This window comes from Nicotiana sylvestris, chromosome 6 (genome assembly GCF_000393655.2).
Source record: "Nicotiana sylvestris chromosome 6, ASM39365v2, whole genome shotgun sequence".
Classification (NCBI taxonomy): Eukaryota; Viridiplantae; Streptophyta; class Magnoliopsida; order Solanales; family Solanaceae; genus Nicotiana; species Nicotiana sylvestris.
The window spans coordinates 4,704,459-4,718,885 of NC_091062.1; the positions used below are offsets into that span (position 1 = coordinate 4,704,459).

The 14,427-nt window shown below is 36.8% G+C and overlaps 3 protein-coding genes and 1 long non-coding RNA gene across 5 annotated transcripts; all 4 read left to right on the plus strand.

The window, feature by feature from the left end:
* Nucleotides 1-5,543: 5,543 nt before the first annotated feature.
* LOC138870202 (uncharacterized) lies at nt 5,544-7,536 on the plus strand. Its single transcript, XM_070147993.1, has 3 exons — nt 5,544-5,669; nt 6,461-6,547; nt 6,646-7,536. The coding sequence occupies exons 1-3, from the start codon at nt 5,544-5,546 to the stop codon at nt 7,534-7,536; spliced, it is 1,104 nt and encodes a 367-aa protein (XP_070004094.1).
* A 962-nt stretch (nt 7,537-8,498) lies between these two features.
* On the plus strand, nt 8,499-9,341 carry LOC138870203 (uncharacterized). The gene is made up of 2 exons (XM_070147994.1): nt 8,499-8,919; nt 9,115-9,341. Exons 1-2 carry the CDS (start codon nt 8,499-8,501, stop codon nt 9,339-9,341), a joined length of 648 nt encoding a protein of 215 aa, XP_070004095.1.
* Nucleotides 9,342-9,469: 128 nt separating this feature from the next.
* LOC104239510 (uncharacterized) lies at nt 9,470-10,177 on the plus strand. The gene has a single exon (XM_009794153.1). It carries the CDS (start codon nt 9,470-9,472, stop codon nt 10,175-10,177), a length of 708 nt encoding a protein of 235 aa, XP_009792455.1.
* A 196-nt stretch (nt 10,178-10,373) lies between these two features.
* Nucleotides 10,374-14,116, plus strand: LOC138872082 (uncharacterized). Of its 2 annotated transcripts, none has more exons than XR_011400504.1 (2): nt 10,374-10,524; nt 13,803-14,116. It is a non-coding gene; the product is annotated as an uncharacterized lncRNA (long non-coding RNA). The 2 variants fall into 2 exon arrangements; XR_011400505.1 differs by lacking the exon at nt 10,374-10,524 and adding an exon at nt 11,095-11,661.
* The last annotated feature ends 311 nt before the right edge of the window (nt 14,117-14,427 follow it).

The window sequence follows — 14,427 nt, forward strand, 5'->3', positions numbered from 1 at the left end:
ATTGCGACCTATGAACATTGAGGAGTGTTGGCTCCAGTTGTATAATGAATTGTGAAAGTATAAGTGAGAATCAAAACCTTAGAGCATTGGCTCGAGTTGTGCAGTGAATTGTGAAGCAAAAGTGAGAAGGAGAAGAGATCATTATGTCGCCCCCTTGCCGGGCTATTGTTGAGTTGAGGATCCCTTGCATTGTGTTCTTAATTGATATTACGGATGCTTAGGTTGATGATTCTTCGTGTTACGTGTTGTAACAAGTTTGGTTATAGCTGGGTAGTTAGGTGTTGTAACAAGTTTAGTTATAGCTGAGGTAGTTAGATGTTGAAACTAGTTAAGTTATAGTTGAGATAGTTAGATGTTGGAACAAGTTTGGTTATGGCTATTTCTCCCTTGTCGAGACGTATATACTTGTACTGTGGAGTTCCCTTGCCGGGATAGTTTAGTCTATTGTTGACCCCTTGCTGGGATGTTTAATTATGATTATTGTGGACTGTATATTTGGAACGGGTTGTGCGCCACAATATTTTTAGATATTATATCGGATCGGGTTGCACGCCGCAACAGATATTATATTGGATTGGGTTTCACGCCGCAACGAATAATATATTGGATCGGGTTGCATGCCGCAATATCTATATATGTGGATAGGGTTGCACGCCGCAACAGATATTATATTGGATCGGGTTGCACGCCGCAACAGTTATATATGTGGATCGGGGTGCACGCCACAACAATGTTAAATGATAAGGGATCAGGTTGCGCGCCGCAACAGTATTGTTATTGTATTGATTGTAGACATCGAGTGTTCTTTTATACTTTATTAAGTTTCTCATAGAATTGATATGTTTTCCCGAAGCAAGTTTCCCCCTCCCTTTAAAACTGTTATTACCTGTTTATATTTCTGCTGTATACTATATAACTGCACAGGTTTATCTGGAGTCTAGTCCTAGCCTCGTTACTACCTCGCCGGGGTTAGGCCAGGCACTTACCAGCACATGGGTCGATTGTGCTGATACTATACTCTGCACTCTGTGCAGATACCGGAGTAGCCTTTGGTCAGCAGCAGTAGCTCGGGAGCCAGCCTTCAGTCCACCGAGACACCGAGGTAGCCTTGCAGGCGTCCGGTGTCCCGACGTCTCCTCTATCTTATTTTATATTCTGTTATCTCATATATTCGAGACAAACAGTGTTATATTTCTTTCAAACGGTTGTATTTAGTACTCTTAGTAGTCCGTGGATGTTGTGACACCAGGTTCTGGTTAGAGGCACGTGATGGTCTTTGAGACATTTTCGTTTTCTATTTATTTAAGACTTCCGCTAAATTTCATATTCCGCTGTTATTTAACTGTTTATTCTCTTGTTAATACAATTGGTAAGAAGTTTTAAAAAAAAGGATTTAATGATTTCTAAGTTCATGGCTTGCCTAGTTTCTACGAGTAGGCGTCATCACGACTCCCGAGGGTGAAAAATTCGGATCGTAACAGTTACCTTTCTGGTACAACTAATAGAGACCAACTCTATTACAGCATTTTGTGAAGGAGAGGAAAAAGAAAAAAAGTTTCTATGCATGTGAACGCAGAGGGAAAGTTTAATTCAAATAATCTTCTCTTTTTGACGTGTATAAATGAAAGAGTTTAAGTTCAGCACTAACAATGTATTGGCTTTTTACACCAATTTGATAATGTTGATTTACGATATTAACTCTTGATACGATAATATGAAAGATAGAGTAAACCAATCAAAATACACATTTATACTGTATAAATTGATCTTTAGACTATATAACTTATCTCCTAAATCAAATATAATTAGCTGCTCAAGAAAATTAGATGATCAGTCTACATTGAATGCTCAAGACACAAACAATGAAATTTAATTTTCTTTAGGAAATAAAAAGGATTAAACAACAAATTAACCAGTAAATATATACTGTACTTTATAATTTAAGGCACCACCTGGTCAAAAGTTAATTAAAAAATTTAATTAAAAAAATTCCGGGGACCACTTGGTCAAAAGTGCTTTTGACTTTACTATCTCATGTTTCGACTACGGTAGTCGAAATCTCTACACCCGTAATTTCCCGCGAAACTTTATAATTATATTAGGCCAAAATGTATTCGGAATAATTCTTAAAAATGAATTAAAAATAAATATGACATTTCCGACTACAGTAGTCAGAAAATTGCGGACATTTTGTAGTCGGAAAAAAGGTATTTTCTGGTAGTATATAATCACTAAATCACCCACGTGTACAGTGAAATGATCACTTGAGATAGTACTATTTCCACTAGGATGATGAATAATCTATTACATCTATATATATATATATATATATATATATATATATATATATATATATATATATATATATATATATGATGAGATGTAAAGTGAATTCGGATGTGGCAACCCTAAAAGTTGCTTAAATGCAGCCAAGCTTATGGCTTTGACATTCTTCAGCTAACACTACACACTTCCTAACGTGCCAAACTCAGTCAAAAATGAGTCCAGGGTTTGCTCTTACCATTATATAAGCAATGGTTTCTTCACCAATCATACACACCACAAAAACCATTCTTCATATACTACATCCAATTTTAATATTCTATAGATTTCAATGTCTAGCATTTTCAAGATTATTGGGTTCGAGAAGAGAAGGTCGTCGTGTTTAGATGGAGATGATGGGTATGATTATGCCCCAGCAGCATGCTTAGAAGGAGGTGGTGACGACGATGATGGAGACTATGACTATGCTCCTGCTGCATAAATTCATTGAAGATTATTGGCAATGGAAAATCTAAAGTAGACGTAGCGTGTTTGGTCAAACTCAGTGCTGCTTCTAATGCATACATGAGAAAGAAGTAGGGATCTTGGTTTTACTTAATCCTAGTATTCTTTTTTTTTTTTTTTAGCAATACATAGTTTAATATATTAATTAAAACTTTGAGCAGCTAAGGGGCGTTAGGGACTATGAAATCACTTGCTTATTAGATGTACCTTTTTTTCTATTGACAATATTAATTTTGAATAACTTATGCAGAAGAGTGACATGAAGTATACTTTAACGTAGTCTCACTTGATGATGTGATCGAGTTCATATCCCATATACATTGCTCTATTAGTCTATTCTTAGTTGTCAATATAAACTCCTATCACTGAGCTAGGAATTTCAGTGAGATAGGTAAAGACTTTTGACCAGAGGTGAATTTAGGATTTGAATTTTACGGCTTTAACCTCTAAATATTTTAGTATTGAACTCATTATATTGTTAAAGTTATGAGTTCATATATACTATTTGTTCCTACTTTAAATAATTTTTACATATAAATTTATGTTTCGCGTTGAAAGCACTGAGTTCAGTTGAACCCAGAGGCAGATCCAGGATTTAAATCTTATGGGTTCAATTTTAAGGGCTTTTAACATTGAACCCATTGTATTTTTAAATTTATGGGTTCATATCTACTATTTTGCAATTTTAATAAATTTTTACATACAAATTTTTACTTCGCGTCGAAAGTTATGGATTCAGTTGAACCCGTAGGTTATACGCTGCATCCGCCCATGGTTGAACCCGGCACTGCTATGCTGGATCCGCCCCTGCTCTTGACATATGATTCACAGCTCCCATCTTAGCAAGCACATCTGCAGCCATATTTGCTTCCCTGAAGCAATGTTGAACGTTGACATTGAGCTTTGAGACTTTATCTTGTATCGATCATCTTCTCTGGGATAAAATCTTGTGAATATTCTATTTTAAATCCAATGTCAAACGAATGTTGTAAAGGAAGAGGAACGGTCATGACGAATCGATGACTTTTCTTTATTAGGTCATTTTTATGGGCCCGCAAATTTTAGGCGATTCGGAGCCGGTTGCTCAAGTTCATGCACATGGCATGGACTATAGCACAAAAAATAGAAAATCATGTTGAATTCCTGCTTTATATCCCTAAAATGCCAAAAACGGAAGCGACAGACATTGTTCATTAGGTCGTTTCTGATGGGCCTGCAAAATTTTAGACGAATCGGAGCCGATCGTCCGAGTTCATGCAGATAGCATGGACTATAGCACGTAAAAAATTGAAAATCATCTGAAATTCCTATTTTATGGCTCTAAACATCAAAAAACGAGGAACGTTCATGGCGAAGCGATGAGTATTGCTCATTTGGTCATTTTTTATGTGCCCACAAAATTTTAGGCAAGCTATCCAACTTCATGCACATGGCGTGAACTATAGCATACGAAATTTCAGAAATCATGTTGAATTCTTGTTTCATGGCCCTAAAACGCCAAAAAATAAGGAACGATCATGGTGAAGCGATGAGTATTATTAATTAGGTCATTTCTGATGGGCCCGCAAATTTTATGCGATTCAGAGCCGGTCACCCGAGTTCATGCAGATGGCGTGGACTAAAACACAGGAAATTGAGAAATCATGCTAATTTTCTATTTTGTGGCCATAAAATACCCAATAAAGAGGAACGGTCATGGCGAAATGATAAGTATTGTTCAATAGGTCGTTTCTGATGGGCCTGAAAATTTTTAGGCGATTCAAAGCCGGTCGCCTGAGTTCATACAGATGGTGTGGACTATAGCATACGAAAAATCGAAAATCGTGTTGAATTCCTGTTTTATGGCCTTAAAATGTCAAAAACGAGGAACCATCACGGTGAAGCGATGACTATTATTCATTAAGTCGGCTTATTCAGAACCAGTCGCCCGAATTCTTGGAGATGACGTAGACTATATCACAAAAAAATCAAAAATTATACTGAATTCCTGTTTTATGGCCCTAAATCGAGGAACGATCATGGCGAAGTGATGGCTATTGTTATTAGACCATTTTTGATGGGCCCATAAAATTTTAGGCAATTCGGAGCCGGTAGCCCGAGTTCATGCAAATGCCATAGACTATAGCACACGAAAAATCGGAAGTCGTCCAGAATTCCTATTTTATGGCCCTAAAATGCCAAAAACGAGGAATGGTCATGGCAAAGCGATGAATATTCTTCATTATGTCGTATTTGATGGACCCGCGAAAGTTTAGGTGATTCGGAGTCAGTCGCCCAACTCATGTAGATGGCATAAACTATTGCAACAAAAATTCGAAAATCGTCCTGAATTCCTATTTTATGACCCTAAAAAGCCAAAAAAAAAGAGGAACGGTCATGACGAAGCAATGACTATTCTTCATTAGTTTGTTTTTGATAGGCTCGAAAAAATTTAGGCGATAATTCGAAAATCGTCATGAATTCTCGTTTATGGCCTTAAAACGCTAAAAAAAACAAGGAACGATCAAGGCGAAGCAATGACTATTCTTCATTACGTGATTTCTTATGAGCCCGCAAAATTTTAGGCAATTCGGCGCCAGTTGCCCGAGTTTATGCAAATGGCGTGGACTGCAGCACACGAAAATTCGGAAAACGTCTTAAATTCCTGTTCTATGGCCCTAAAATGTTGAAAAGCGAGGAACGGTCATGGCTATTGTTCCTTAGGTCATTTTTTATTATTCGACAAGATTTTAGGTGATTCGAGTTTAGTTGCACGGATGCATACTGTTGGCGTAGGCAATAGCACACAAAAATCTGGGAATCAAACAGAATTCTTGTATGATGGCCCTGAAATGCCAAAATCGAGGAATAATAATGGCGAAGCGATGACTATTATTCCTAAGGTAATTTTTTATAAGCAGAAAAATTTTAGGCGATTCAGATCCGGTCGCTCGGATGTATGCAAATGGCAGTAGGCTGTAGCACACAAAATCTGAAAATTGGACGGAATTCCTGTTTTATGATCCTAAAATATCAAAAAAAAGGAACGGTCATGATGAACCAATGACTATTGTTACTTATGTAGCTTTTGACGGGCCAGCAAAATTTAAGCGATTCGCGTCTGGTCGCCCGGATGCATGCAAATGTCGTGGGCTTACAACACATGAAAATCTGAGAATCAAACAGAATTCCTATTTTATAGCCGTAAAACATCAAAAAATAAGGAACGGTCATGGTGAAGCGATGACTATTATTCCTTATGTAGTTTTTCATGGACAGATAAAATTTTAGGCGATATGGGTCCGGTCGCCTGGATGCATGCAAACGACATGGGCTATAGCACAAGAAAATCTGAGAATCGCGCAGAATTCTTGTTTTATGGCCCTATATCGCCAAAAACTGAGGATTGGTCATGGCGAAGCGATGATTATTGTTCCGTATATCACTAATGATGGGCCGACAAAATGCTAGGTGATTCGGGTTCGGTCGGCCATATGCAGGAAATCAGGGACAACAACAATAGGGTTCTCAGATAGGGACACATTTGTCTTCACAATTTACATATAGACCACATTATAGACAAGGTACTAGGGGACCGTCAACATCCGGACATCATAATTCTGGGCAGATATATGGTACTACTCCAGTCTGCCAATGTCATGTTCTAACTGGAGAGTGCTTTCGGTGTGGCCAGTTGGGCCATCACTTGAGTGATTGCCCTCAGCCTCCGAGAAATTTCAACCAGGCTTCTATTCAGTCAGCTGCACTAACTCAACTACTTGTAATACTTTAGGTGCTACAGGTCCATGAAATAGAGGTCGAGGTGTTGGAGACCGTGCTAATGTGAATCAAGGACAATTGAATGCTAGTAGAGGTTAGGCGAGAGTATTTGCATTTACTAGACAAGGTGCTCAGGCCTCGAATGTTGTGGTTACAGGTATTCTTTATGTTTGTTCATTTGATGCACTTGCGTTGATTGATCCGGGATCTACTCACTCCTATGTATCCTCGTACTTTTCTTTGAGGTTTAGTAGACAACCTGAGCTATTCAATAATCCTTTTCTAGTTGCTACTCCTGTTGGAGAGTCTCTATTAGCTGAATACGTGTATCGTGCTTGTCAAATTCGGGTTGAGGGTAGAGATACTCTAGCTGAACTTATTGTACTTGATATGATTGACTTTGAAATACTGATGGGAATGGATTGGTTATCTTCTTGCTATGCTATAGTCAATATTCATGCAAAGATAGTTAAGTTTGAGATACCAAATAAACCCAGCTTTATTCTAAGAGGGAGTCATGTTCGAGAGATTTGCAAAGTTGTATCTTTTATGAAAGCTCAACGACTTCTGAAGAAAGGTTGCTTGAGTCTCTTAGCTATTGTAAATGACACAAGAAAGGAAAAAGTTAGTATAGAAAATGTACCAGTAGTAAGAGATTTTTCTGATGTATTTCCTGAGGATTTACTAGGATTGCCTCCAGTACGAGAAATAGACTTTGGTATTGATTTGTTACCTGACACACAGCCCATATCAATACCGCTATATCGGATGGCACCAGCAGGGTTTAAGGAGCTAAAACAACAACTACAGGATTTGTTATATAAGGGTTTTATCAGACCAAGTATATCTCCATGGGGTGCACCAGTACTATTCGTAAAGAAGAAAGACGGATCCCTGAGAATGTGCATTGACTACAGGCAGTTGAACAAGATAACAATACACAATAAATATCCTTTGCCTCGTATAGATGACATGTTTGATCAGTTATAAGGAGCTGCCCACTTTTCAAAGATTGACCTCCGTTCTAGTTATCATCAACTTAGAATCAAAGATGAAGATATTTCTAAAACTGCTTTCGGAACTCGATACGGGCACTATGACTTTCTTGTGATGCCTTTTGGACTGACTAATGCTCCAGTGGCATTCATGGATTTAATGAATAGGGTGTTCAAGCCGTTTTTGGATAGATTTGTAATAGTATTTATTGATGATATCTTGATATATTCTCGTAGCCAAGGAGAACATGATCATCTCAGGACTGTGTTGAAGACATTGCGATAATGTCAGATTTATGCTAAGTTCACGAAGTGTGAATTCTGGCTAGACTCGGTAGCATTTCTGGGGCATGTTGTATCCAAAGATGGAATTATGGTAGATCCTAAGAAGACAGAAGCTATGCAGAAATGGACCAAGCAAACTTCTCCTATAGAGATTCACAGTTTTTTAGGCTTAGCAGGCTATTATAGGCATTTTGTGCAGGTCGTCTCCAGAATAGCAGCGCCACTGACTAAGCTAACACAAAAAAAAATGCAAAGTTTTAGTGGACGGAGGAATGTGAGTAGAGCTTTCAAAAACTCAAAACATGTTTGACAACTACACCAATGTTAGCCTTACCATCAGGTTTCAGAGGATTTACGGTGTTTTGTGACGCCTCGAGAGTAGGATTAGGATGTGTTCTCATGCAAAATAGTCGCGTTATTTCTTATACTTTGAGATAATTGAAAAAGCACGAGCAAAATTATCCTACACATGATTTGGAGATGGCTGCAGTGGTGTTTGATCTAAAAATTTGGAGACATTATTTATACAGAGAAACTTATGAGATTTATACTGACCATAAAAGTCTGAGGTATATCTTTCAACATAGAGATCTATATCTTCGGCAGCGTCGTTGGATGGAACTACTCAAAAACTATGATTGTTCTATTTTATATCATCGTGGAAAAGCCAATATGGTAGCTGATGCATTGAGCATAAAATCTATGGGGAGTTTGGCACGTATAGTTCCTGTAAAAAGACTTTTGGCCAAACATATTCAGAGACTAGAAGATACAGGTATCAAATTTAGTGTCAGAAATTCAGAGGCATTGTTGCCTTGTGCTCAAGCTAAGTCTTCATTAGTTGAGCACATTAAGGCCACCGAATATGAGGATGAGCGATGTTGCAAATACATAGATGAGGCCTTAGTTGGTAAAAGCAAGGATATGATTGTTGACAGTGATGGTGTTCTTCGAATGAGTGATAGGCTATGTGTCGCAGATGTAGATGGGTTGAGGCATGTTATTCTTAAAGAAGCTCACAACACTAGATACATTATACATCCTGGATCCACAAAAATGTATCATGACCTAAAGCAATTCTATTGGTGGGAAGGTATGAAGAAAGATATTTCTAACTTTGTTTCTAGTTATTTGACTTATCAGCAGGTCAAGGCTGAGCATCAGCGACCCGCAGGACTACTACAACAAATTGAAATTCCAAAGTGGAAATGGAAAAGAATTAATATGGATTTTATCACCTGGCTACCATGAACCCTTAGAGGTTATGACTCTGTATGGGTGATTGTAGATCGATTGACGAAATCAGCACACTTTTTGCCAGTGAAGACGACATATGGTGGAGTGAAGTATGCACAGATATTTATGAACGAAATTGTCCAACTTTACGGAGTTCCAGTATCCATCATCTCTGATAAAGGATCACAGTTCACTTCACGCTTTTGGAAATCTTTTCAAGAAGCATTGGGTACACGAGTAGATCTTAGTACAACATTTCATCCACGGACAGACGGTTAGTCTGAACATACTATACAGATTTTGAGGATATGTTGAGAGCTTGCATTCTTGAGTTTGGAGGTAGTTGGGACGCTTATATAGCTTTAGCTGAATTTGCTTACAACAATAGCTTCCAGTCCAGTATTTAAATGGCACCGTACGAAGCATTGTATGGTAGAAGATATTGTTCTCCTATCAGATGGTTTAAAGCTGGTGAGACTAACTTATTGGGACTCGACCTAGTACAAGAAGCTATGGACAAGGTCCAATTGATCAGACAGGGATTTCTTGCAGCTCAAAGTAGACAAAAGTCTTATGCTAATAAGAGAAGAAGAGATTTAGTGTTCACAATTGGGGACAAAGTGTTCCTACGAGTCTCCCCTATGAAAGGTGTGGTGCGGTTTAGGAAAAGAGGCAAGTTGAGCCTTAGGTTTATAAGAGACTCCCCTATGAAAGGTGTGATGCAGTTTAGGAAAAGAGGCAAGTTGAGCCTCAGGTTTATAGGATCATATGAAATACTAGATCGAGTGGGAGTTGTGGTTTATCGTTTGACACTTCCTCTTGAATTGTCCTCTATTCATCCATTGTTTCATGTCTCAATGCTAAGGAAATGTATATCAGACTCATCTCAGGTGCTTGAAGCACCTACTATACCGCTTGATGAGAAGTTGTCTTACGAGGAGGAACTGATGACTATTGTTGATAGGCATGTAAGAAAGCTACGGTCAAAAGAAATTGAGTTCGTAAAAGTCTTACGGCGATATCACACAGTTGAAGAAGCTACTTGGGAAATAGAAAAAGATATGCAAGCGAAGCACCCCCATTTGTTTCAGCCTACAGGTATATGCCTGAGCTAAATTCAGGGACCGAATTTTTAGAAGGTGGGGGAGGTTGTAATAACCCATAATTTTATATGAGGATATATTGAATATTTTGCAAATAATTTAAAAACTAACAAAACAAAACAAAACAAAACAAAACAAAACAAAAAAGAGAATGGACATATAAGGGCCGAAACCCATTAGGTTACATTATACCAAAGTCAAAAGCAAAAAGGGATTGGGGGAAGGGAAAAAAGCTGCGTAAAAGAAGAAGAAAAACCACAGAGAAGGAAAAAAAGAAGAAGAGAAGAAGAAGAGGAAATAGGCTAGCAACCTGATGCTACAATATTGTTGTTCCTAACTACTGTATTTAAGATCATCAGGTATATTTTGTTATCCCATTGGCATGAGTATATTTTATTTGTCCTGGATTGAGTTAAATAGTGAGTTGATTTTTAATTGAATTGGATACAAGAATACTCATGAGCAAGATCAATTCCTTCATTCTAAGTAATTACACAATATCCTGTTAGATACTCTATTGGAGAGATTGTGAGTGCTTGCAAAGCACTACGTGATATCGAACAAAAATATGGATTTTCCAAGAAACACAAACTTTTTTTTGCCTACTTATAGCGACAGACGAGGAAAATATAAACTAGTTTCCTATCCTTTAAGTAATGTAGACATGCGATTTTTGACCCTTCGCAAGATTTTTCATATTTTAGCACCTAAATATTTAATTTATGTCTGATATTCACTAAGTTTTACTTTTTTTACTTTATTTTATTACAAGAAAACGAAAATTAAAAAAAAATAGTTTCGTTAATGTTTTGTAGTCATTTTTAATCTTGAAAAATACCCAAAAATAATTTTGTTTTAATTGTCAGTCTTATTTTAATAATTATTTTTACTTAAGTAGGGTTAATTAAATTTCTTGGTAATATTTCTATATGAATAGATTTTTAGTTTATTAAACTAATTTTAAGCAAAACTAGTCATAAAGGTCCATAATTTCCAAGCTCATAATTCCTAGGTCCATACCCCTTAACCTAGAAAATCCTACAAATACCTAGAACCTACACCCCTAGAACGGGGGAATTTCCTGATGGTTCACAAAAGAAAACGATTTTTTAGATGAAAATGGAATTCAATTCCTAATTCCTAAATAAGTGAAGAACGACATCATCTCTCTCTTTGGAAAAGACTCTGGGACAATTTTTGATTCCTTCAACAAAAATTCCAAAGCGGCAGAGGATCCCCACTTCCCTTAAAGAGATTTCAACCATCTCTTTCTCTAAAATTAAAGAGACATACACAAAGATACACAAAGGAACGGAAATAGAAGCTGGAAAACGGTGAACGAAAAATAAGTGCAAGATCAGTCCCTAAATCATGCTAAAGTGAGGGAGCGTTCGAGTTTTCCGGGTCGAGGTTTGGGTCAGTAGTTCGTTAGCTTCGATTTGCTATTTTAGAGATCTTATTTCACTGTACATGGCGCAAAACATTCAGCAATAAAGGTCCATTTCTCTGTGTCTTTTCTTTTAGATTCTAACTAGTTAATGAATATTTTGTTCCATGTGTCTTTTGATCCATAAATGTTCTCATGTTTCTATTAGTATTCATTGAGTTATTGTAGTATTTGAATTTGAAAGTGGCAGGCTTTTCTTTTAATTTTTTCGTTGCGCTACTGGTGAATTGTTTGTTGATATATTGTTGATTTGTATTGAATATCCTCTGTTTTGTTTGTGGATTCTTCTTCTTGGACTATTATATTAGTAAGTGTCCATATGATTATCGTCTATATGGGATAGAGAAAGAAATTGAAGAAAAACTTTACTTGAGAAGGTTTGTAGAGATTTAATTGCTTGTTAATTTGAATTAAGACTTAAATATGATTAAATCAATGAGATACCTATTTAAGTGGTATTAGTTTGTGATTGTAACCAAGGATGGGCTCATTTATGTTCATATGTTTGTATCACAGTTACAGTGAGCTTTCTAAGTCTATAATGTAGACCAAACTTAAGGAAACACAACAAATAAGCTTCACGTTTTTTTAATGGTGCCAATTACCATATTTGAGATTGAGATGAGTGTGAAACGACTTTTGAACATCGTAGTTTGCTTTAGGCGTGTTAATTAAATAAAGTGCCATAGTTACGGGTACAGTTTCCGTGACGTAGTTGTGCCACACAATTTCCAAATCTGGGGGTACATTTCATGTGGCCCGGTTTTAATGTTCTAACAAGGTTAAATAGAACGTGTCGTGACTCACAGGTGCATTTCATGGCTTACGATGTGTTTTAAATAACCTTGAAATTCCTTGAATAAATAAAAGTGATTTAAAGAGTTAAAAATGCACATAGGTTTAAAAGTGTTTTAAAATCAGATAATTAGGCCAATAATAATAGATGAGCGACCGTGCTAAAACCACGAAACCCGGGAATGCTTAACACCTTCTCCCGGGTTAACAGAATTCCTTACCCGGATTTTTGTGCTCGCGGACTGTAAAACAGAGTCAATCTTTCCTCGATTCGGGACTTGAACCGGTGACTTGGGACACCATAAATTATCCCAAGTAGCGACTCTCAATTTTAAATAAATAATCCCGTTTCGATTGTCACTTAAATTGAAAAAAACTCCCTTATATCCCCCTCGGGTGGTAAAAAAGAAGATGTGACAAGTACTACTTAAATGAATAACAGATAATCAATATTCATATTCTAGAGAAATTAAACAGGAAAACTAAATAAAGGTGACAGGGTTGGACCAATTACGTTGCTAGTTCTAGAAGTTGATAGATAGATTGGTTTTGTAATAAAATAGGTGGTTGAAGAAGTTGAACCAAGTGCTCGCAAGTGACAAGTTCAATAATTGGCACGAGTACTGTGAGTAGGAATCTTACCGCAATTTGTGTTTTCATAACTTGCATGATTTACACATGATTCTTAATATGAATATGTTACCGATTATTTTAAGTTGCATGTGGGACAAGCCTTTTACTCAATATGATACCGAAATAGTTATTTGAGATGATTATCGTGGTTTTAAATATTTTCGTTGTCACTAGATCTGTTTTACCGTTACTTGAATTACTATTATTGTAATGAAATTATATGATTTGATATGAATCGAAATGCCCTAATTATTTGAAAATATTTTTCTGTGAGTATATACGGATTACAGAGACAAGTATAAATGAGAGTAGACTTTGAAGGATCTCATAGCTAACGGCGGGTTCTTTAGACCTGGTGCACCTTGTAATTACCGATTACCGTTATAGCCCTTGCAGTGGGAAGGTAGAACTAGCATACCGTTACCGATTTTTCCCGAGTAGGTACTACCGTTATATTTGACTTCTTGCGAAGTAGTCCACAGTTATACCGATTATATGATCCGTTCATTGAAACCTCCCAAAATATAAATATTGATATTATACAGTGGTTACCGAGCTTATTACTGAATTGTTAATTGTATTATGCTACAAGAAAAACATGATGAGACTGAAAATTATTTATTATTTCTGAAAGAGCATTTTTATGTTATTTCTGTTTGATATACTAGCATGTTTTCTGACTTGTCCCCAATAAAAACAGTTGTGGTTAAGTGTTATTACTCACTGAGCTAGCGACTCATTCCCCATTAATTTTTTTTACAGAGACAGCAGTTGACGCGGGCGAGGATTTCATTAATTAGAGCGCACAGGTTGATAGTTCTTGGTGAGCCTCGCACTTGTTCGCGTGGGCGGAGATTTTATTTATTGTTATGGTCTTTTCTTTGAACTCTTAGAGTCGCTCAATAGTAATTATTTTTGTGTCATGAGTATTCTTTTGTTATTATAGTCTTATGTTGAATATCGTTCTTTATTATCGAAAGTGGAGATAAATTAGTATTTTTGGTTGTTAGTGGGTTGATTAGTAATGGTGGAGACTTGTTTTGGCTAATTGATAAATCGTTAATTGTTTGGTTTGATATTAGGATGGTTGGTTATTGATTATGAGACAGGGAATTTTTTTTGGATAGTCCAAAACAGTGAATACTTTGTCCGATTTTCGTTAAAATACCAATGAGACTTACTTGGAAGCACTTGCTCCTAAGCGCCGGTCATGATCCTAAATTGAATCGTAACACCGCATTTACTTCTCTAGCTCTGCCACTGCTCGCAAAGGAATAATGTCGACATGTCCACAATATTTCTCTTCAAATGTATCTCTCGTGAACATATTCCTTCTGAAAATTGCACCTTAAAACCATACTACCCTTTCAAGACTTGATATCACAAA